Source organism: Mastomys coucha, unplaced genomic scaffold (genome assembly GCF_008632895.1).
Source record: "Mastomys coucha isolate ucsf_1 unplaced genomic scaffold, UCSF_Mcou_1 pScaffold5, whole genome shotgun sequence".
Lineage (NCBI taxonomy): Eukaryota > Metazoa > Chordata > Mammalia > Rodentia > Muridae > Mastomys > Mastomys coucha.
Window position 1 is genome coordinate 117377395 of NW_022196911.1, and position 20591 is coordinate 117397985.

Consider the following 20591-nt stretch of genomic DNA (forward strand, 5'->3'; position numbering starts at 1 on the left):
CACATACTGCTAAAGTCTCCCTCTAGAGGGGCTGGCGCCAACTCTCAGTTGACTACAGATAGAGGGTGATAATATTCTCTATCCTGGGGTGGGGCTGCAACTAAGCTGATGCCCTCAGGGTAATTTAAAGGTGGACAAATTCTGCTCATACTACAGTGGCAAGGCCTAGCCAGCCCTACATGCTGAAACTCGTATCAGCATACTCCCCTTATACTCTGACAGAATGCCACACCCTCCAGGAGTGTCACTGGAAGAGCTGTGGAGGCCACTGGAAATCCTTGTGGGAAATATCCAGAAGTATCAGAACCTGAAGCCCGGGCCCGGGCCCGGAAAGAGACTGAACAGAAGCCAGCGCTTGCTCACGTGCAGTTTAATTGTGGGAACAGGACAGCATCAAGAGCAGCATCTTTACCAGGTTGGTGTAAAAATGACACAGTCCAGACATGGTTCCTCACACTGACAGCTGCGGTAAATTCAAAACCCAAGCAGCAATTTGAATCTTGGAAAACAAATACAGTCAGTGCCCGGTGCGGTCCGCAGAGTCAGACTGGCCCTGCATCATGGGTGCAGCCGGGGTGCTGGGGACCAAGGGCCACGGGCTACAGTGTCTGCTGGGGTCCTCGTTCCCCGGGAACCAGCCCTCTCCATACCCTACCCTGCAGTGAGCAGGAACAGGGCCAAGACAAAAAGGGGCTCCAGCCAGCAGCCTGTGTATGGTGAGTCTGGAACTTTCCCAGAAGTCTTCCCCACATGGCCTCTCCCATTTTAGGGGGTTCTGGAATGAGTCAACCCTGGGGGTCTTTCCCAGCAATGCAATAAATATGAGAATTTAATGGAGAAACAACCAGCGTGACAAATGCCACGTGGCAGAAAAGGCTCAGTTTGGCTCCTGCTGGCCTCCACTGACTCTTCACAGACCTGGGTGTCTCCAAGTCAGTGGCTCTGAGAACCCCACTACGCGGCTGGGACAAACGTGATGGTCCTGTTTGTAGCAGCCACCAGGGGAGGGGGTGGTGCTGGGCCACTGGGGGGAGGGGTCCCACCAGCAGGACCTTCCCCAGTCCCTGCACTCAGGATGTGGTGGGGATCGGAGCATCTCTGGTGGCGGGTGTGGAGCATGGCTTCATGGTAGGCAGGTCTAGCCCTCCCGTACACTCACTCGAGGCTCAGCCAGGGAGCTGTGGATGATGTTGATGATAGACTCCAAGCCGCTGCCCTCCAGGAGTGTACGGTGGTCACCCTCAATGATGTGCACGGACACCTTCCCATCACACACCTGTAAATACTCAGGTCTTACTCTATGACCACCACCAAGCATCCCACCTATGGCAAGCGCACCCGCCTCATCTGCGCCACGCACCTGGGAGAGGTTATAGTCGGCACCCAAGTCGTCACCGTAGGTACCCCCCGTCTTGGCACGCAACAGTGTCACGTTGCCATGGTACTTGGCCTTGGGTCTATACTGCTCGGCTGCCCGGAGCTTGTGGTAGAAGGACACGGCAGCAAAGCTCAGCTCTCGGCGGTCCAGGCTGTGGTGGCTTTTAATGATGAGGTCCACAGCAGCAGCCACCCGGTCCTCCAGGCTCTTCAGTGGCAGCAGGGCCTCCAGCACCTAGAGGTAACAGTTCTGATCATAGGTGTGCGGTGCTACATAGTCTGCCCTGCCTTCACTGGGCAGATGGGTTTCTGAAGAAGCACTCAGATCTCCCTGGTCCATTCTGAAGGCGCACAGACCCCACTCTCCCAGCCTTGCCTTTCCTGCCCTCTCAAGGGTGTCCACAGGCCCACCTTGCTGTGCTCTGCATCAACAAACTGCTTTATGAAGAAGCATATGGCCTCAGCCTCGGCCTCAGCCTCACAGCCTGGAGTCATCTTTGCTCGGTAGCTCTGTCAGGGAAGGAGAGATTGCTGCGGCGAGTGCTGAAGTAACCAGGACCCTCCCAGAAGTGTATTTGAAGCCAAGACACAGGCGGCAACACTCAGGACCAGTTGGCCCAGCTCTCACCTGGGTGTAGGCCAACACGAAGGTGTGCGAGCCGTCAAACAGGAAGAGGTTGTTGTGGGTGGGGGCTGGGCCCTGCTGGGCCTGCAGCTGGGAGCACATCTCGAAGGCTACACAGGCTCCAAAGGAGTACCCAGCTACTCGGTAGGGCCCCTCAGGCTGCACCTGCTTGATGCAATCGATGTAGTAGGCAGCCAGGTTCGGAATGCTATCCAGGGGGGCAGCTGTAATGACAAGCAGAGGTCTCAGCAGTGAGCAGGGAACCAAGGACCAAGGTAGCAAGTACTCCTCCTCCATGTGCACAGTACCTTGGGTGCACTGCAGACCGTAGGTGGGCACACTGAGCTTGGCAGCCAGGTTGTGGAACACAGTGGTGGAGCCCTCAATGGGGTGCACGAGGAACAGAGGTCGCTCAGAGCTCTGCACTGAGTTGAGCTTTGTTAAGGTAGGACCCTCAGGGTTCACCAGCAGGGTGCTCAGGTTCAGTTGGGTCTGCTTCTGGGATGTGTCACTCCTGGACTTGGGCGTTGCCTCTGTAAAGACAGAGGATATAGAGTAGCCTTGGCACGTGCTCTGGGACACATCCTCTTGTGAGGACGCACATACACAGACTAAGCACAGGCCTCAGTGCTCTTTGTAAAAGGGCAGTGCTGTTGCCTTCAGTACTGGCTGCCCCAAGATGGGACACAGCAGGACTCTCACAGCCTGCCGCCTGGTACGCACCAGTAGCTGAGCCAGCCTTGGAGGACATTTCCTGAAGTTTCCGTAGTGTGAGCTGTCGCACCTCACGCATGGGCAGCACCACATCATGTTCCCGTTCCAGGATCTGGCGTACTTCCACACCCATGAGCGAGTCCAGGCCGAGGTCTGCCAGCGAGCTGTCCAGGTTAATACCTGCGAGGTCTCGGATGCCTGCCAAAGGGGATAACTGGTCATTATTTAGAAGGGGACGTGGGAACCAGGTAAACGCTGCGGCTCTCTAACATTACTACCAATCACCCAGTCAAACATTTATACTAGAGAACTCTGTTCTCTGCTTCTATAGATGGAAAAACTAAAGCTCAGAGAGTCAACTAGGCTGGGCAGGTCCCGAAGCTGGCTTACCTAGGATGTGTGCTACAGCTTTCACCAGATCCCTCTGGGCTTCACCATCACCATGGGCCACAGCTTTCTTCTCAGCCAGCACAAAACTGCTCAGGACCGCATGGGGCTGATTCAGGAAGAGGTCGAGCACCTCCATGCAAGAGGAGATGCGCTGTGGCAGCGTGCCACCGATGACTGTGTCATTGGTGCCCATTGCTTCCAGGACAATGCCCACGTCACCAATGGCACCCCATTGCACGGCAAGGCCTGTGGGCAAGGGAGGCAGCGGGTGAGGTGCTTTGGGGAATGAGACCACAAGCAGGGGTGGGCTGGACAGAGAGGCCCACCTGGGAGGCCATCGTGCCGGCGCTGTTCACATATACGCTCCATGGTAGAGTTGGCAAAGCCGTAGTTGGTTTGGCCAGCATTACCACGTCCGCAGCTTACAGAGGAGAAGGCCACAAAGTAGTCCAGCTCAGGACAGGCTTCCCGGGTTGCCCTGTGGGTGCGCGTGTCAGTCTCTGACAACTCTCGTGCCCATAACCTCCCCAGGGCAGTCCAGAAGGCCACAGGTGGCACAGCTTCACCTCCCCAGACCCTCAAGCCCAGCAAGGACCAACATACATTGGGAGCGTACATAAAACTCACCTGTCAAGGTTCAGGGTGCCATTGTACTTGGGCTTGTTGACATCCTGGAAGAGCTCTGGAGTCTGGTTCTCCAGCATGGCGTCTCTCAAAACCTGGAAGCAGGGGTTTTGGTGCTTGTGCTTGCTGCAGCTCCGAGGGTCTAACCCCACTTCATAGCCACCCTGGGTTCAGGCTCTGGAGGTATGCAGAGCACTGCATGCCTTTCTTACCATGGCCAGGTTGAAGACACCCCCAACGGGCCCAAGCTTTGTGGCCTCGGCGATGAGAGCACGGGCCCCCTCCAGTGAGCTGACGTTGCTTGTCGACACTAGCACCTGGATGCCCTGGCGCCTCCACTCCCGAACATGCTTGGCTTGGTAGCCTGTGGGACACAGGGCTATGGGGCTGCACCAGAGAAAAGGGAGTGGCCTGCAGCCCTTCCCAGAACAGCTTCCACCAAAGGGAAGCCTACATTACAGCTGCCCCCACTCGCTTACCTGTGCGGATTCCAGAACGGGAAGTTAGCACAAGCCTCTGGGCTCCCCGAAGCACGAGCCACCGGGCCAGCTCCAGGCCAAAGCCACCTAGGCCACCAGTGATGATGTAACTCTTATGGGCTGGGCAGAAGGTCTTGGAAATGGCAGAAATCTGGGTAGGCTGAGCCCCTGGCAGCACAGCCTCGGGCTCCTCCTCCCGCACCTGCAGATAAGCAGCAGTAGCTCAGAAGCGGTCCAAAGACCAGCGAGACTGCTGAGTAGGTAAAGGTGCTTGTATCAAGCCTGATGACCGGTGGTGGAGAGAACCAACTCCTACAAGTTGTCCTCTAGCGCCCACACATGCCACACAAAACAAACAAAATAAGTAAATACAATTAGAAAAAAAGAACTATGCAAGGGGAGCCAGGCTGGGTGCCAAGGACATCACCTCACCTGGACAAGGACTTTGCCAATATGTTTCCCCTGGGCCATGTAGCGGAAGGCATCTTCCACCTGGGCCTTGGGAAACACTGTGCACTTGAGGGGTTTCACGACCCCATCACGGATGCCAGCCTTCAGGAGCTCTGCTACCTCCCGCCAGCTGTCATTGGACTCCTCAAAAAGCGCATCCAGCAGGATCCCGTGGAAAGTGACGTTCTTCAAGAAGATAGCCATGCCTGAAGAGGAGAGTCATGTTCAGTGATGGACGCCCAGGGCCCCAACACCAGCCCCCACCCCTGCTCCCTGAACTACTAGTCATACCCAGAGGGTGGTTGTTAGAAAGATCAAATTTGCCGATCTCTAAGAAGCGGCCATGCTGAGCCAGGCACCGCACACTGGCCTGTAGCTTCTCTTCTGCCAGTGAGTTGAGGACCAGGTCGACCCCTATGGTGGCAAACAGGTCACTTGGTCATGCTAGGTTCACCCATACCTCAGTCCTGAGGGCTGGACCAACTGCGTAATCTACTCTCGGGCAATGGCCTGGGGGCACGTACCTTTGCCGCCTGTGTGCAGCAACACGTGCTGCTCAAACGATGTGTCTCGTGAATTAGCAAAGCTGGTGTCATCAAGCTGAGGGAACCTGGCCTGGAGGTATGCTCGCTTCTCAGTGGAGCCTGTCAGGGGAAAGACCCCAGTGAGTTTGGGCCACAGGGCTCAAGAACCTCCGAGGGCTTGCTTGGGAGAGGTTAAGGGGCCTTACCCACAGTGGTGAAGACGCGGCAGCCCAGACTGAGGGCAATGGAAATAGCTGCTTGGCCCACACCACCTGAGCCCGAGTGGATGAGCACGGTCTCTCCACGTTGAATACGTCCACGCACTACTAAGGAGTAGTAGGCAGTAGTATAGACGACGGGTACAGAGGCCGCCTCCTCCAGGGTCCTGAGGGTACACAGCACAGGATCAACTCAGTCTGGCCACCAACTAAGATCACATTATCCCCCAACTGCAGCCACCCACTCACCAGCTGGAGGGTACATCCCAGAGGAAGTCCGGTGATAACAGGACTGAGGTGGCCAGGCCTTCTGCAGGTACCAGCCCCATCACACGCCGGCCACACCTATCACGGCCCGAGAATTCCATGCCGAGCATGCAGTCGCGGCTGGCCCATTTACCTGGGTAGACAGAAGGGAGGCCAGGTCGTCAGGGGTGCAGGGCGCAAGTGCAGCCCTGGTGCTGGGGAACCCTCTCTGCCCCAGGAGCTGTGCAGGACTTCCTTCTCTTTGGGTTGCTATGGCACAGGCACTTTCCCTACTCCCAGCGACCCAGTCACAAGACCCCATCCTGGTGGGCACCTGGAATGGCATCAGGGGACAGCTTGCCCGTGGCCAGCATGATGTCACGGAAGTTGAGTGAGGCGTAGTAGACAGTGCAGAGCTGTGCTCCTGAGCTCACAGGCTGCGTGTGCTTCAGGGGAGAAGAGACCCAACGGATGGAAGCAAGGTCCCCTCGGGTAAGGACATTTACAAAGGCATGTGCTGTCTGCTCCTTAGGCTTGTCTGAGGGAAAAGAAAGCAAGGATGCCACAGGGCCTACCTGGCCAGCTCTTTGTGCTCCCTCCCCCGGACCTGTCAAGTATAGGGCATCAATGGGCTCACCCTGATCTAACAGGAAGTGACGGAAGGCCCCCCAGGCCCCGTCCCGGTACACGTTCATCACCAGATCATTCTTTAGCACCTTCTGTAGCTCTGAAGAGCCAGGGTCCAACTTGGGGACCTGAGATGCATTACTGAGATTGGACAGCAGGATACACCTGTGGGGGCAAAGTGGGTAGGTAAAGATACCAAGACTGGAGGGGAGGGAGGGAGGAGAGGAGGAAGGGGAGGACCTCTCAGAGTCTTTCCTACCGAATCCGGTGTCCACCCGGCTCTTTTCGGAGACAGTTCACCAAGCCCACCACACCCGAGGTGGGGCAATCCATGGCTGTAAGCCACACAGGCTGGGAGGAAGATGTGGCCAGAATGCTCTGCAGGATAAAGAAGGGTTAGCCTCTGGGCTGGTCATATGCCAGGCAAGGCAAGGTACCCAGCCCCAGAGCCTGACCTTCAGAGAGTCCACCCACTGGAAGCTGGTATCCTCCACAGGCAAGAAGATGGGGTTATCCTGTGGGATGACTCGGCGGCACAGGAACAGCGCAGTGCCGTAGAATGACCTTTTAAGGCCCACCAGGTGCAGTGCCTTCCTTGAGAACAGGCTCTCCCACTCTTCCTATATGTGTATAAAGTCTTATAAGTACTGAACTGGCTGAACCATACCCCACGCCCTTACCTGCCCTGCATGCCTAGGAGCAGTACCTGGCTTAGGAGGCTGGGCCCAGGCTGCACCTCAGAGGGGAGGCAGGCCAGGGTCTCCCCAAGGGCATGTCCTTTGAGCACTGTGTGCATTAGCAGGAAGCCACCTTCCTTGAGGGCAGCTACCATGTTGTCCAGGGCCAAGGCTGGATCACCCAAGGTGGCTACTGCACAGTTGCACACCAGAAGGTCAAGAGCACCCAGGTTGTTGGGAGCAGGATCAGAAGGGTTCCACTGGCCCTGTGCCACATCATACTGCTGCAGCTTGGCATGGACATCTTTCAGGGCCTGGAGGTGCCTGTCGGTGGCTGTATATTCCAGTTGTAGCATAGGCTGGGTGTTGAGCAGTGCCGGGATGTGGGAATACAAGTGGCCTTCTCCAGCCAGCACCTGGGGTGGGAGAGCATCTTAGACCTGTTGCCTCTAGGAAGCAGAAAGACCTGGGGACTGGGTAAGCATCCCCGTGCTGCTCAGCCTTGTGGAATGCCAGCCAGGGGGCTCTTTCAGTGTTCTACTCTATTCTCCTGTAGACTCCCCCTATGGCATCCCAGCTTAGGGCCTAAAGCACCCCACAATTCTTTCCCAGAAGCCTTCCTTCTGGTATCTTATTCCCTGGGCTGGTAGCTGTGAAAAATTTCCCACAATCTTTTGGGGAGGAACAAACCAAAGCACAAAGGCTGTAGAAAGCTGCTACATCACAACACAACTGCCTGCTTTGGGTCTGGGCCTGAGATTGCCTTGGATCCATGCACAGGGCCTGTCTACCTTTCCAGTACTCACCTCTGCCACCTTCATCTTGAGAGTAGACAAGTTCTCCAGGGCTGTGTCTATGCAGGCCTTGAGGGCCTGGGAGTTGAGGAGGCCACTGATCAGAGGATCTTCCGGCAGCAGGAGCCTCTCTTGAGCCAGCGCCTCACCCAGCTCCAGCTGCAGGTTCCCGTTGAGCTGCAGCTGGCAAGCAGCTGCCAAGAGTCGAGGCAGCCCATGCTGGGGAGGGTCCTCTTGCCCAAGCACTGTCATCTTCAGCCCTTGCTGGGTAGCTTTGGTCTGCAGAGCCCGTGCCAGACCTGGGAGGGAGAAAGGCCTATGTTCTCTCTCTAAAGCCTCTAGACAACTTCCACGGCCCACTTCCTAGCCTGTACACAGCCTACAGGAACAGCAGAAAAAGCGGCAGGAAGGATGCAGTGATTTGTGCTTGGAAGGTAGGCTGCTCTCGCCAACCCCAAGCTCCCCGCCATCCAGGCCTGGTCTGACGAATTTCAAAGGCAAAGACTAAAGGAAGAGGAGGAAGGGTTAGAAGCCTCACCCTTGCACAGTTGTAGCTCTTTCTGTAGGGTACTGCTTTCAGACAGGCACTCAGTCTCCATGTGGGGTGTGAAAACGAACTTCTCCAAGGTGGGGACCAGCTGTTCTTGCTGCCGCCGTGATGTTGCTGTCGTCTGCAGTCTCGAGATATGGACACCGCCAGATACCGTTATGCCCAGGCAGCTGCTTGTTGTCACATCAGCCACTATGGAGACACACTGGTTAGTGTAGGTAATGCCCAGTCCAGGATACAAGGGCATAGAGCTAGGGCCAGAGCTACCTTGAGTCTCCCCCTCCAGCGTGTACACCTTCTGCAGGTGGGTGGCAGGGTGGATGTAGATGGCAGTCACACGGGTAGGCAGCTGCAGACTCTGCTGGCTGGATCCCAGAATGGACACTTGCAGCATTGTGTCCATGAAGGTCACCCAGTTGTCTTTCCAGAGCAGTTTGCCTTGCTCACCTGTAGCAGAGGGCTGGTCAGCACCCCAGACCTCACCTTACTTCTTCCCTGTCTTCCCCGTCCCCAGCAGGACATGGCCCAGGGGTGAAAATGGTTCCTGGTAGTCATGCTCACTGACTCAGGGATTGCTCTTGCCCACCTTCAAGGGTGGCCTCATAGATGCCCTGGAATTGGGGCCCATAATCATAGCCACGCAGCCGCAACTCCTTGTATACTTCTCCCTGGGTCAAGCGGGAGACGGATGCAGACTCAGGAGGGGTCCGGACTTCTGGGTGGTCAAATAACTTGGAGTTCGGGTCTTCCCACAGGTACACTTTCCCTGTAGGAGACAAGGCAACAGGAGGGCCTTAGCATGGGGCAGGCCAGGAGCTGGCATTCCGAGCCTCACAGGTCCAGCCAGGTCCTACTCACCACTCACGATCAGGTTGCCACTGTCAGATACCTCAAAAGCATGGGAGGCCTCCAGCAGCCTCACTTCCAGAGGCACGGTTCCTGCAGAGGGCAGAGGAGGGTCAGCAGAGCAGGAGGGACAATCTTAGCAGCCCCCACGAAGGGGCCTCTTACCTGTCCTGGGCAGTATGGTGGCCTGATGAAATGATACATTCTCAAACACCACAGGAGTCTCCTCTAGGGACAAGCCCAGGCTGCGAGCCAGTGTCTTCCACACCAGGCACAGGTAGCCAGTGCCAGGGAAGATGACCCGGCCATCAATGCAGTGGTCTACCAGGTAGTGGTCAGGTGACTCAGGACTGGCGTCTGTAAGGACAAATGCCTCAGCACTGGCCTACAGGCCTGGGAAGGAACCCACCCACCATGAGGCCTGACTCACCGATGTTGTAGACTGTAGCGGAGGAGGAGCTGGAGCCATTGGGGAAGTCTTCAGCAGCCGGGACATCCCAAGTCTGACTGTGGTCCCACTTGATGTGAGGGGAGATGAGAGGAGTCCCTCGGGGAGCCGGGAACTCCACAGGTGGGAACAAGGCATTAGGGTCGACATTGATGCTGGTGACAAAAGAGCTGAGTGACACCAAGAGCCCAAACACCTGTGGCCCTACTTTAGCTTTAAGACTCCAAGGTGACCAAGTTGAAGGATGGAGAGCCAGGACTGAGCTAGGCTGACCGCAACCCCTCTTCTGGGGGCGGGTGGTGGCCTATGTGAGCAGCAGAAAGAAGGGAGACCTACCCTGTGAGGTGCACCTTGCCAAGGTTGGTGAGGAAGAACTCCAAGTTATCTCTATGGTCCCTCTTCATCAAGGGGATGATGGTACAGCTAGACTTCACGCCTCGCTTCAGGACAGCCTATACAGAGCAAAGGGGGGCTGGGCTCTGACCACTGACTGGCAGGTTGCTGTGCCCCTATCCCAGGTGGACCACATGCTCACCTGCAACAGTGCATGGGGCGCGATCTCCAGCACCACGGCGTGCTCAGGGACGTGCCACAATGCTTCTTGGAAGAGCACAGGGCTCACCAGGTTGTTGACGTTGTACTCGGCAGAAGACGTACGGGCCAGGCTGCTCTGCCACTGGGCCTCAGGAATAGAGGTGCTGAGCCATCGAGCTGAGCGTGGCCGTGGTTCCCGGATCACCTGCACAGGAGCTTGGTTAGCAAGTGAAGTCAAGTCACCGTGCCCTCAGGTCCATGCATGAGGCCAGGTACTTACCTTCTTGAGAGCCTGCAGCAATGTGGGGGCAATTCCTTCCATGAAGTAGGAGTGGAAAGCCAGGCCACCTGTTCGTACCTCTTTGGCAAACACACCTTCTTGCTTTAGCTGCTCCACAAATTCATTCACTGCAGCCTGCAGGCATCAAGACCAGTGGTCAGGGAGCCTGGACTGGCTTTCCCTGGTCAGGTACAGTCCACCCAGCTTAGGTCTCACCCAGAGGGCCCGAGACAAGTGTAGCTCACCAGCTGGGCCCTTCAGAACTTGATGGACATAGACTGAGGAGGCCTTGCCTCCTAGGTAGGGCCAGGGCAAAAGGCAGGGAACAGAAGTCCTGCTAGGATTGCAGGCCCACCTGAGGTCCTGAGATGGTCACAGTGTCCTCAGAGTTGTGGCAGGCAGGCACCACACCAGCGGGGCAGCGCTGTTTACATTCCTCCCAGGACAAACCTGCAAGCAGAGTGGGTGGCCTCAGAGCTGGACGGAGCCCAGCCTATCCTCCTGGACCATGAGCACTACCTAGGGCTAAGGGTGTTGGTTGACCTTCCAGGGCACTTTTACCCCCTGCCGTGTCTGATCTCAAGAGGTGTCAGGGATAACGGCGGAGGAGCTGGGCAGTGAACACCCAGGGTTGTTAAGTAGCTCTCCTCAGCTCCTTGACCCTCATCTTATGTGTGTGGTGCTTCATACTTTGCTCAGGCCTGTGGGGTCAAAACTGAAGCCTCCTATAAAGACAACCTCTCCCCTTGCAACCCCATGTTTTACACCAAAGCAGCTGGTTCTTTTGGAGGACCCAGGACAGAAACCCCTTCCAGGAAGATCCTGGTGCCTAATGAGGTTGGGGGCCCTTGGGAGGATACCTACCAACAGCTGCCATGGATCCAGCTGGGAGGTGGGCATCCTTGATGCACTGGCCTCTCCAGTAGGCTGCAAGTACAGCCTCTCTCTGGGATAGACAGCCGTCCGCATAGCCACAGGCAACCTCTCCCAAGGAGTGCCCAATGATGCCGTCAGGTTTCAGCCCCACAGAGGTCAGCAGGTCAATGAGGGCAATCTGTGAAGAGGGGACACAGGCCATGCCACGCAGTCCCTAGATCACTAGCCTGGCAATCCCTAACAGTAAAGCCGATCACACCAAGCATACCAGGCCTCTCTCAGGGACCTCTGAGAAAGCTCTACCCTTCCCCAGGCTTGTACCAGTACAAGGCTCTGCCACCAGGACTATGTGATGCTGGTGTGGAAGGCAGGACCTTGGCAGGAGTGTCCCAGGATCCCAAGACCATGCAGGTAGCATACCTGGATGGCAGTGAGGCTCACAAAGGCATGCACGATGTCATCAAAGGTGCGCTCGTCTGTGCTCAGCAGCAGGTCTGACACTTTTACTCCTAATGGCTTCACAGCCTCATCAGAGCGTAGGATAGACTCACGGAAGCTGTCCAGGCGCATGAGGCTCAGCCCCATCCCACGCCACTGAGTGCCCATTCCTGTGCCAGAAAGCTTATCAGGGCCACAGCATGGCCACCTACCAACCTCACCCTCAAGAAAAGGGATACCCCTCCCCTCTTTAAGGGCCAGCCTGGGAACATGGGGCAGGCTCACCTGAGCAGATGAACCAGAGTGGGCGCTTGCTGGCAGGTACTTGTTGCACCTCCTGGACCTCTCCCTCAACACCCAGCACAGTGTAACCCCTGAAGGGCATGGCTGCTGTCGGGGTCGCTGCAATGTCATTGAGCATGCTCACAAAGGCCAAGTCCTGGCTGTGCTGGCGGCCCTGTTCCAGCAGGTCCTGCACTGCCTCTAAGGTGCGTCCACTGGCATGCAGCAAATGGGGCAGGGCAGCATGTGGGGTGGGCACAGGGGCCTGCTGTGTGTTGGGCTGGAGGATAACGTGAACGTTGGCACCTCCGAAGCCAAATGAGTTGATGCCCACAAGGCCACCACGAACAGGCAGGGGCCTATCAACAACTTGTAGCCGCCCGTCAAGAAGTGCTGGGATCTCAGGGTTGGGGTTGTGAAAATGCAGGTTGGGGGCCCAAACCCCATGTTCCAGGGATAACAGCACCTGCAGACAGAACACATGGTTACTGGGCAGCTGTCCCTGCCAAGTGTGGTTACCTACCTCCCCCAGGCCCATGAGCTGTGTGTGGTACTGGGCACCAAGACCCTTGTCCTCTCTGGCCTTGTGCCCTCAACAGTTTTTTGTGTCATCCAGGATACATGGTCCCCAAGTTGAGGGGCTACAGGCCTGAGCACACCATCCCCCCAAGCCAGTCCCAGAATACCAAATAGATGGGTCATCCAGACAACCACACACCTCCCAATGCAGAAACAAGCTAAAGGTCCCAACAAGTGGACAGGGTACTGTAGGTTCACCCAGCAGGAAAGGGCATGCCATATCAGATGCTGGCTTGCTCCTCCCTCACCTCAGAACGAGGCCTATACACTTCTTCAGAACTGCACCTGTCCTTTCTGCAACCAAGTGTTTCCTTTGGCCAGAAGCTATATAAGTCAGCACATTACCACAGGGAATGTGCCATGAGAGTAGCCCCACTCTCCTATGGCGTAGCCAAAGGGCCAGCTGGTAGGCAGGCAGGAGCCCCAAGGTAGGCCAAGTGGTGGTCACACTACACAGCTATCCACATAACAGGACTCTTGACTCAGAGCCCAGCCTGCTCACCTTGGTCAGGGCTGCAAGCCCTGAGGCTGGCTCAGGGTGTCCCATGTTGGATTTGGTGGAGCCAATTAATAGAGGGCCCTGGCGGGAGGTGCACAGGGACCGAGTAATGCCGTTCAGTTCCTGGGGATCACCCACCTGCAGGGGACAAGTAGGTTAAGGCTGCAGCCAGAAGTTCCTCTAGTTAGATAGAGGATTCATAGGTATGGGCCAGAAAGGGCTTTCACCTTGGTGCCCGTGCCATGGGCTTCAATATACTCAAGAGACTCGGGGGCCAGCCCAGCTGGCTGATACAGAGAGCAGATGAGCTGTTCCTGGGCTTCTCCAGAGGGATATGTTACACCTACGGTAGATGGGTAGTGGTAGGATAGGGTAGTGGCAGGGTAGGGTAGGGTAGGGTAGTGATAGTGGCAGGGCAGGGTAGTGATAGTGGTAGGGTAGGGTAGAGTAGTGGTAGGGTAGGGTAGTGGCAGGGCAGGGCATCACAGTATCAAGCCTTGCATGCTCCACCTCCCCATTTCTTGTGATCCACGCTCTTTTCCTCCCTTCATGCCCACCTTGTTCCTTGCTGCCATCTGTATTGGTGCCAGCATTCAGAATTGTGGCATAGACCCGCCGGGCCAGGGACTTCTTAATCAGCAGAACTGCCACCACAGCCTCAGAACGACAATATCCACTCCCTAGGGTAGATCAATACCTCATCTCAGCTAGGTGCTCTGGGGTGATGGGGTGTGTGTTGTGAGTCTATACATGTACAAAAGCGTGCACGCACACACACACACACACACACACACACACACACACACACACACACACACCAGGGCACAGGCTGGAGCCCTGCAAAGAGCCGAATGACCCAGGCCAGCCTTACCTGAATCATCAAAGGCTCTGCAGGTGCCATCAGGGCTAAGCATGCCCAGCTTCATGAACTGCACAGAGGTGTTAGGCTTCAGCAGCAGGTTGATCCCACCCACGAGGGCAGCAGGGCATTCCCCACTGCGGATGGCCTGATAGGCATTCTGTAGTGCCAGCAGGCTAGAGGAACAGGCTGTGTCCAGGGCAAGGCTGGGTCCTGTGGACAAGGGCAGATGCTGTCCCACACTGTACCACTGGGACCTTGAGTACCCCACTTGGCCTTCTCCAGGAATAATGAAGTCCAAAAGGGTTGTCTAGGTGAATGCACACACACAGCTGGGCCTGTGCCCAGGGTTGCTGCCCACCCACCTTTGAAGTCGAAGAAGAAAGAGAGCCGGTTGGCCATCATTGCACGCTGGCAGCCCACCATACTGTAGCCCAGAAGCGTCTCGGGATCTCTGCTCAGGGCCTCTGATGCTTCGGAGCCACTCACACCCACCCAGACACCAGTGTTCGTTCCTCGGAGTGAGGCTGGGTTGATACCTGCCGGGGGCAGCAATAGCCACATAGGCTTTGGTGAGAGGGGTGCCATTAGAGGCCACAGGGGACCTCTATGGTCTGGGTCAGGCAGCAACCATAGCAAAGACAGAACAGCATTGTCTGAAGGCAACTCCCTTGGCCTCTGGTGTTACTGGTGGGTCTCAAGAGGCTGCTAGCCAATGAGTTCTCTAGTGCCAAGGGCAGCCTGCCCTGGGACAGGCTGTGATAAGGAGATACAGGAAGACAAAGGCCAAGTGTCCACGCTGGGAAAGCAGAGGACAGTGGGTAACCCCCTGGGAGCTGTGCCCAGCCTTTGATAGAGCCTGGGCAGCCAGACAGGCCCAAGGTGAGGACCTTCATTTTCATCACCGACTTGCTGGTCTTACACTGTACCCCAGGGCAGTTGTACATCAAGCTGTATATCAAGTACAGGGCTAATTAGCATCTACCACCCTGAAGCACGCCCCTGCCATACCAACCCACACTCAATGCCCACTGTAGGGCCTTCTATCCCTGGGGACACGTCCATGTCCCAAGCAGCAGGATCCAAGGGTAAGAGACAGCCAGTGGGATGGGGTTGTTGCTAAAGCTGGAGGCTGAGCCCCCGCAGAGCTACCTGCTGTAAGCACCACCCTCAGCCCAAGAACAAACAGACACTGGGGAGTGAGGAAACTGGGGTAACAGGGCACGCCTGGGACACTTCTAGTGTACGGTTGTGAAACCGTGCCCTGCTCAGGGCCCCCGCCTCCTGAGCCACCGGTCTTATATCAGGGTTGGGGACATAGCTAGAGAGACCCATGCCATGCCTGTCTCTGAGCTCTTGATATCTCAGAATCCAAAAGATATTACTGTTGCGTTCCCTTTTCCTTTTAACAGTACTGGGGATGAAGTTCAGATTCTTGTGCACACTAGACAAGTGTTCTACCACTGAACTACGTCCCCAGCCTTCATTACAGTATGTCCTAAGAAGGGCAGTAATACCCCAATGACCCACCTCCGTCCACAATAGCTTCATAGCTGACTTCCAACAGCAGCCGGAGCTGGGGGTCCATTGTGTGTGCCTGCTTGGGGTGGACCCCAAAAAAGGAGGCGTCGAACTTGGACAGATCCTTCAGCTTTCCAGACCGCTTGGGCAGTCCATAGAGCCCTGTGGAACATCACAGCCTTGAAGAGAGGCTCCCAGAGAGTGACCCAGCCTCACTGCTAATGAGGAGTCCCCAAACAGCCACATGTGGTTGACCCAGAGGAAAACCTGTAGGAGGTGAGGCTGGCAACTACCCCCTGGTAACCTCAACCTGACAGGAGAGACCCTCTGCCTGCTATGAAGCTAGCCAGGCCAGCCCAATGCTGACTCACACCTGCCCATCAGGTAGAGCTGCTCTGTGGCTCTGTTAGAGCCCATTGGGTGTGAGAATCATCTTAGACACCATCTGCCAGTTCAGGGCATAGGCTGCAGAAAAGATATCCAAAGGGCCAGGCCCCTTCTATAATCCACCTTTGGTGTCCTCAACGCAGAACTGACCAAGTCACCTGTCCCTTTTCACTCTGACTGGTTCTCAACCTCACAGCTAGCTCTACAGGGAGGTCAGACATGCCTTGGTCATAGACTCTCAGTCGGTCCTGCTGCCTGATCCCAAGGGGACACTCACCAGCCTTCCATCTCCTGTCATCGTCTGTGACCATGTCCACACCGCCAATGAGGTTGTCCCAGAACTCCTGCAGGTTCTCTGACTCGGGCAACTTCCCCGACATACCGGCTATCACCACCTCCTCCATGGCTCTTCTCTGTGGGGGAAGGTAGTATGGTGGGCCTCTCTCACAGAGTCATTCCCAGCTACAGCCACCTGAATCCACAGGTAGCACACCTTAGAGTCCTGACCTGACTTTCTGAGAGCAAGGGCTCAGAAAGCCCCCAGTGGAAACTAGCAGGACCCAGCTGTAATCAACGGATGAACTGGGTGCTCAGGTCTCCTTGCACCGATAGCTACTTGTGAGATTTTCATCCCTTCCAGGGTAGAGACACTTGACCTGGCCTGACTCTACCATGCCTTGCCAGAGCTACCTGGGACCATACGGTCTCCAGTTTCCTACTGGGTGTTCCATCCCAAGCTAGTCAAATCAGGAACTTGCAAACAGAAGTGGGGCTTCAAGAAGCAGGGTCTAGGGCACTCTCAGGCCACGGGGAAGCCTGCGAACTTCCCTTTCATGATGAAGGTGGAGGCTGACTGCCGTTCAGGGCCGGCCGGGACACCAGGCTTGGTAAGGACCCAGAGGGAACAGGCCCGACTACTATTGAGTGCCCAGGCCTAGCAGGGCTGAGGCAAACAGATACCATGCCAATGGACCCCCTTCAGCAAGATCCGACCTGGAGTACCACTCCCAGCTAGGTGAAAGGTGAAGCCTCCCGCCATTTGGCCGAACACTTTGTAACCTGGTCGAGGCAGCAGAAGGGTCTGCTAGATCCTCCGGTCCCTAAGGCACTTGCTCAGGGCAGTCCAGGCCTTGCAGCGGTAGTCCAACGAGAAGGCTCCCGCGCCACCCTGCCAGTGAGGCCTGGATGGTCTGATGACTTCCGCTGAGGCCCCTGGGGCCTCGTGCGCACCCAGACCCGCATCTGGCCGCTCAAAACTGGAGCCCGGGTACCACCGCGGCCTCCTGCGCCCTGCCAAAGCCGCCCAGTGTGAGTGAAGGCCCCGGCCCCATCCACGAGGCGCCCAGCCTCCTGCACCGGGCTGGCGCGGCGCCCACGTGACAGCGGCCCGCCGCGCTGGCTCTCCGCACACCCCTCCCGCGCCCCTCTCGGCTCGACCGCGGAGCGCAGCCCGGTGGCTGGCTGTCGGAGGGGCGCGGCGGAGCTTTTGTGAGCGCAGGGGTGCTGAGGACGGACGCCCGCCTGTCCTCCCACTGGAGCCGCGGCATCCCGACACCGGCCTGCCGTCCCGGAACCCCGAACGCTGCGGCGTACCTGTCTGGGCTCTGGAGGCAGACGACAAGCGAGGACCGCGGCAGGAGAACTGGACGGGACGCCGCTGCCGTCTCTCTGGCTCCCTCTAGGCCGCGCCGGCGCTATTTAAACCGCGGCCATCCCCGCGCGGCCACGCCACATGGGCTGACAGCTTGGCTGCGCCGCCCAGGCCAATGAGCGTCGGGGCTGCGCCCCGGGACCCGGCGCGCCGCCGCCGGTGGGGTGATGCCCGCGCGCGCCGCCCCCAGCCGGGACCCTGCACGGGCGCGCGCTGCAGCACCAGGAACGCGCAGCACCCGCCTGCTTCCGTCTCCGCCCCCGGCCTCGCACGGGCCACGCGGGGCTCATCCCGACGCCCTAGTCTCTGTCCTCCTATCCCCGCCCGCTGCGGCCGGGGCCAGGTGTGCACTGTGCGCGCGCAGTATGGGTCGGACGTGCTTGGTCACACTGGGGACTGCACTGAGGAGGATACCAGGGCCACGCGGGGGCACAGGTTCGTGTCGCTGCGACTCCACGCAGCGATCGTAGCGCGCGCGGAGCCGAGGGGCGTGGCCTGCTCCACATCGAGACCAATTGGGCACCGAGGCCGTTCTCGGTGGCCCAATGGCGGCGCGCGGGTGGGCGTTGCTAGGCAATAGGGTGATGGGCCGGCAACAGCGGCAAAGCGCTTCGCGGGCCCCCGCGCAAGCGCGGTCGTTGACCCTGGCGGAGGGCGCCTCAGGCGGGGTTACTACCGGTCATCGTGGCCCAGCTTTCTCGGATACCCACCCTCTGTGGCCGCCTTGGAGACCAGGATGCGGGCAGGGACGGGAGCAGTGGTCAGGATAGGGAACACTGACGGGCGCGTGCCGCGGTCTCTGGAGTCCGCTCAGTGTCCAAGCGCGGCCATCTGGCGAGCGGGATACTTCCCCTCCCCCGCCTGGTGGGAACAAAGGAGCTGCTGCGCGCCTCTCTGAGTTGCTAGTTTCCGGGACCCTCTCCCTCCCTCCCTTTAAATTCCTCTTTTCAAAGGGTTATCGATCTGGGGGCTGGAGATAACAAAACTCATCGACCAAAAAGACACAGCCTGCTTAGGGTTGGGCTCCTTCCCTTCTGCCCTTCCACTACAGACCCAGGCTATTAAGACTAACCTTCTAATGAGGCAATGTCTTTGTGTGTGTGGGAGGTGTACTGGGGGGGGGGGGCAGGGACTAGTGTCAGTGGTCTTTGACTGCATGTCTGTAGCAAAAGCCAGAGCCTCAGAGCCTTGCTTGTCAACCCTGGCTTCTAGCTTCTCCAACGTGGCTGTCCACCCAGGCTTTCTGTGGAAGAAGACTAAGCAGGGCCCCTGAAGGGCAGCCTGTAGGACTGGCAGGTGTGTTCTGCCCACATGCTGGCTTGCCCCAAGCTCTCCAATTAGTACCCCTATACCTTTAGGGCCCGTTCCATGGGCTGCTGATGATATCTTTTGCTGTACTTTGTATTCTACAGAGGTGGGGGTGCAGAACCCAAGTCAGATACCTGCACTGTCCCCATTCGAGGGTCTTCATTTTGGTGTTCATTGTGGGTGTCTTTGGGTTTCAGGGCCAGCCTAGGAGAGTTTTACAAAAGGCTTGTGCACATGCTAGCCAGAGCTGTCCCACCCCAGCTCCTGGAGCCTTGAGATATGCCATGTCAGCAGAGCTCTGCCCTCTGCAGCTGTCAGGGTCTTGAGTGGAGGGGATGAAACCCAGGCTAGCAGGCTGGGGTGCAGAGTCTGGGCCTGCGCACAGAGCAGGGTGCTGAGGTCAGAGCAGACTTCTCTGCTCTTCTTTTCATCCATGGAAGTTGCGGGGCTACATCTCAAAACGTGTGACAAAGAAAGTGGATTGCCAGATGTGGATATGGGAAAGCCACATCAGGATGGCCTGCCATTGCTCCTGCTGGTCCTGAAAGCACAGTGTACCTAGGTGGCCTGTTAGGAAGGCATCCTGTGGCTCACTCTTGGCATATGCACCTTGAAAGCAGCCTACTACAGACACGCAGCACGAGGGATCCGCAGATGTCTGCTACCTAGGCCTGAGGTTTCCAACTGGCACCCAAGACCACATTACTGAGTGTGGGCTTTCCTGTGATGTTTGTCTGGCCCACACATGTGAGCTGGGAATCACTGTCAGGATTTTACACAGACGAAAAATGAAGCTGCAAGAGTCACATGATTAGTCAGAGACACAGCAACCTGGACCTGGGAGCTGCCTCCATCCCTGCAGCCCTGTGTGTCTGACACCCAGCAAGGCCTAAGGTCACGGCCCTCTAAGTTCTGCTGTGGGCAGGAAATGGCCAGGCAGGTCTCATGAGGTTTTCAGTAGGCAGGTGAGTATATTCCTGAGACAGGGCCTCTCCGCCAGGCTCATGCTCCTGGGAGGACCTCTCACACAGTGTTCCTTGGGGACATACTTTGCAGGTGGCCACTCTATTCTGCCCACCAGGTTCTGGAGGACAGGGTCACTGACGAGGCCAGTGCACAGTGGCTGTGGGTGGTGACAGGCAGGGGCCAGAGGCCAGCCCCAGGCTCCAGCCTGCATTTCCCAAGTAGGACAAGACGGACAACTTCACAGGCCAAGCAGATGGAGGAGGCTTTAATTGCTCTTTAGCATAGGAAGGCCATCATTTGGGAGCCTGTCCTGTGCTCACAGCCCACCTGTATACTCACTACCAACTTGTACAAGCACAGGCCCCACGGACCAAAGTGGAGGCCCCTGGGAGCTCCCCTGTAGGAGCTGAGATTTAGTCCTTGAGGTTGTAGTTGCGGATCCTAGGGTGCCGCTGCTGATGGCAGTTTGTAGGTTTAGCTGGGTGAGACTTGCTGGGTCTGGGGTGTGTGGCTTTTGGCTGAGCTTCCATCTTTAGCCCTTTGACAGCAAAGGCCTTTTGTTTGGGGACAGGGCTCCGGTTGACCTTTTGTATGGGGTCAGGGCTCCGGTTGACCTTTTGGAAACAGCTGGGTCCTGGAGGTGCTGGACACTCTATAGGCAAGAAGTAGGAAAAAATGTAGGTTAGGAACACGGGAAGGGAAGGTAGGTATGTGCTCAGAGTTGGTCATGTCATAATCAACAACCTATAGGGACTGATATTCTGCTTTTCCTTGTAGGAGCCTATATAGGCCAGCAGGCCCTGCATAGTGACCTAGCCCTAG

The 20591-nt window shown here is 57.2% G+C and overlaps 2 protein-coding genes across 9 annotated transcripts in view; both read right to left on the minus strand.

Moving 5' to 3' along the window:
- Positions 1-354: 354 nt before the first annotated feature.
- On the minus strand, positions 355-17947 carry Fasn (fatty acid synthase). The gene is made up of 43 exons (XM_031354836.1): positions 17438-17947; positions 16122-16257; positions 15467-15619; positions 14302-14475; positions 13949-14149; positions 13635-13757; positions 13305-13420; positions 13081-13215; positions 12003-12465; positions 11700-11887; positions 11268-11457; positions 10759-10853; positions 10404-10538; positions 10125-10328; positions 9926-10041; positions 9572-9744; positions 9307-9498; positions 9154-9234; positions 8882-9061; positions 8563-8742; positions 8284-8487; positions 7758-8044; positions 6981-7367; positions 6730-6894; positions 6534-6652; positions 6285-6439; positions 5982-6185; positions 5651-5801; positions 5390-5568; positions 5184-5303; positions 4951-5073; positions 4642-4865; positions 4210-4411; positions 3943-4094; positions 3734-3825; positions 3433-3584; positions 3107-3352; positions 2726-2914; positions 2311-2535; positions 2006-2226; positions 1789-1887; positions 1361-1612; positions 355-1276 (listed from the first exon to the last, which is right to left on the minus strand). Exons 2-43 carry the CDS (start codon positions 16246-16248, stop codon positions 1139-1141), a joined length of 7512 nt encoding a protein of 2503 aa, XP_031210696.1. The 5' UTR covers positions 16249-16257; positions 17438-17947; the 3' UTR covers positions 355-1138.
- A 2071-nt stretch (positions 17948-20018) lies between these two features.
- Positions 20019-20591, minus strand: part of Ccdc57 (coiled-coil domain containing 57) — a 101466-nt gene continuing 100893 nt past the window's right edge. For 7 of the 8 annotated variants that reach the window (XM_031354839.1, XM_031354840.1, XM_031354838.1 and 4 more), the window contains one exon: positions 20019-20421. In XM_031354839.1, the coding sequence (XP_031210699.1) occupies positions 20183-20421 (239 nt within the window). In that variant the 3' untranslated portion in view covers positions 20019-20182. The remainder of the gene's footprint in view (positions 20422-20591) is intronic. The other variant, XR_004113764.1, reaches the window with a different exon arrangement.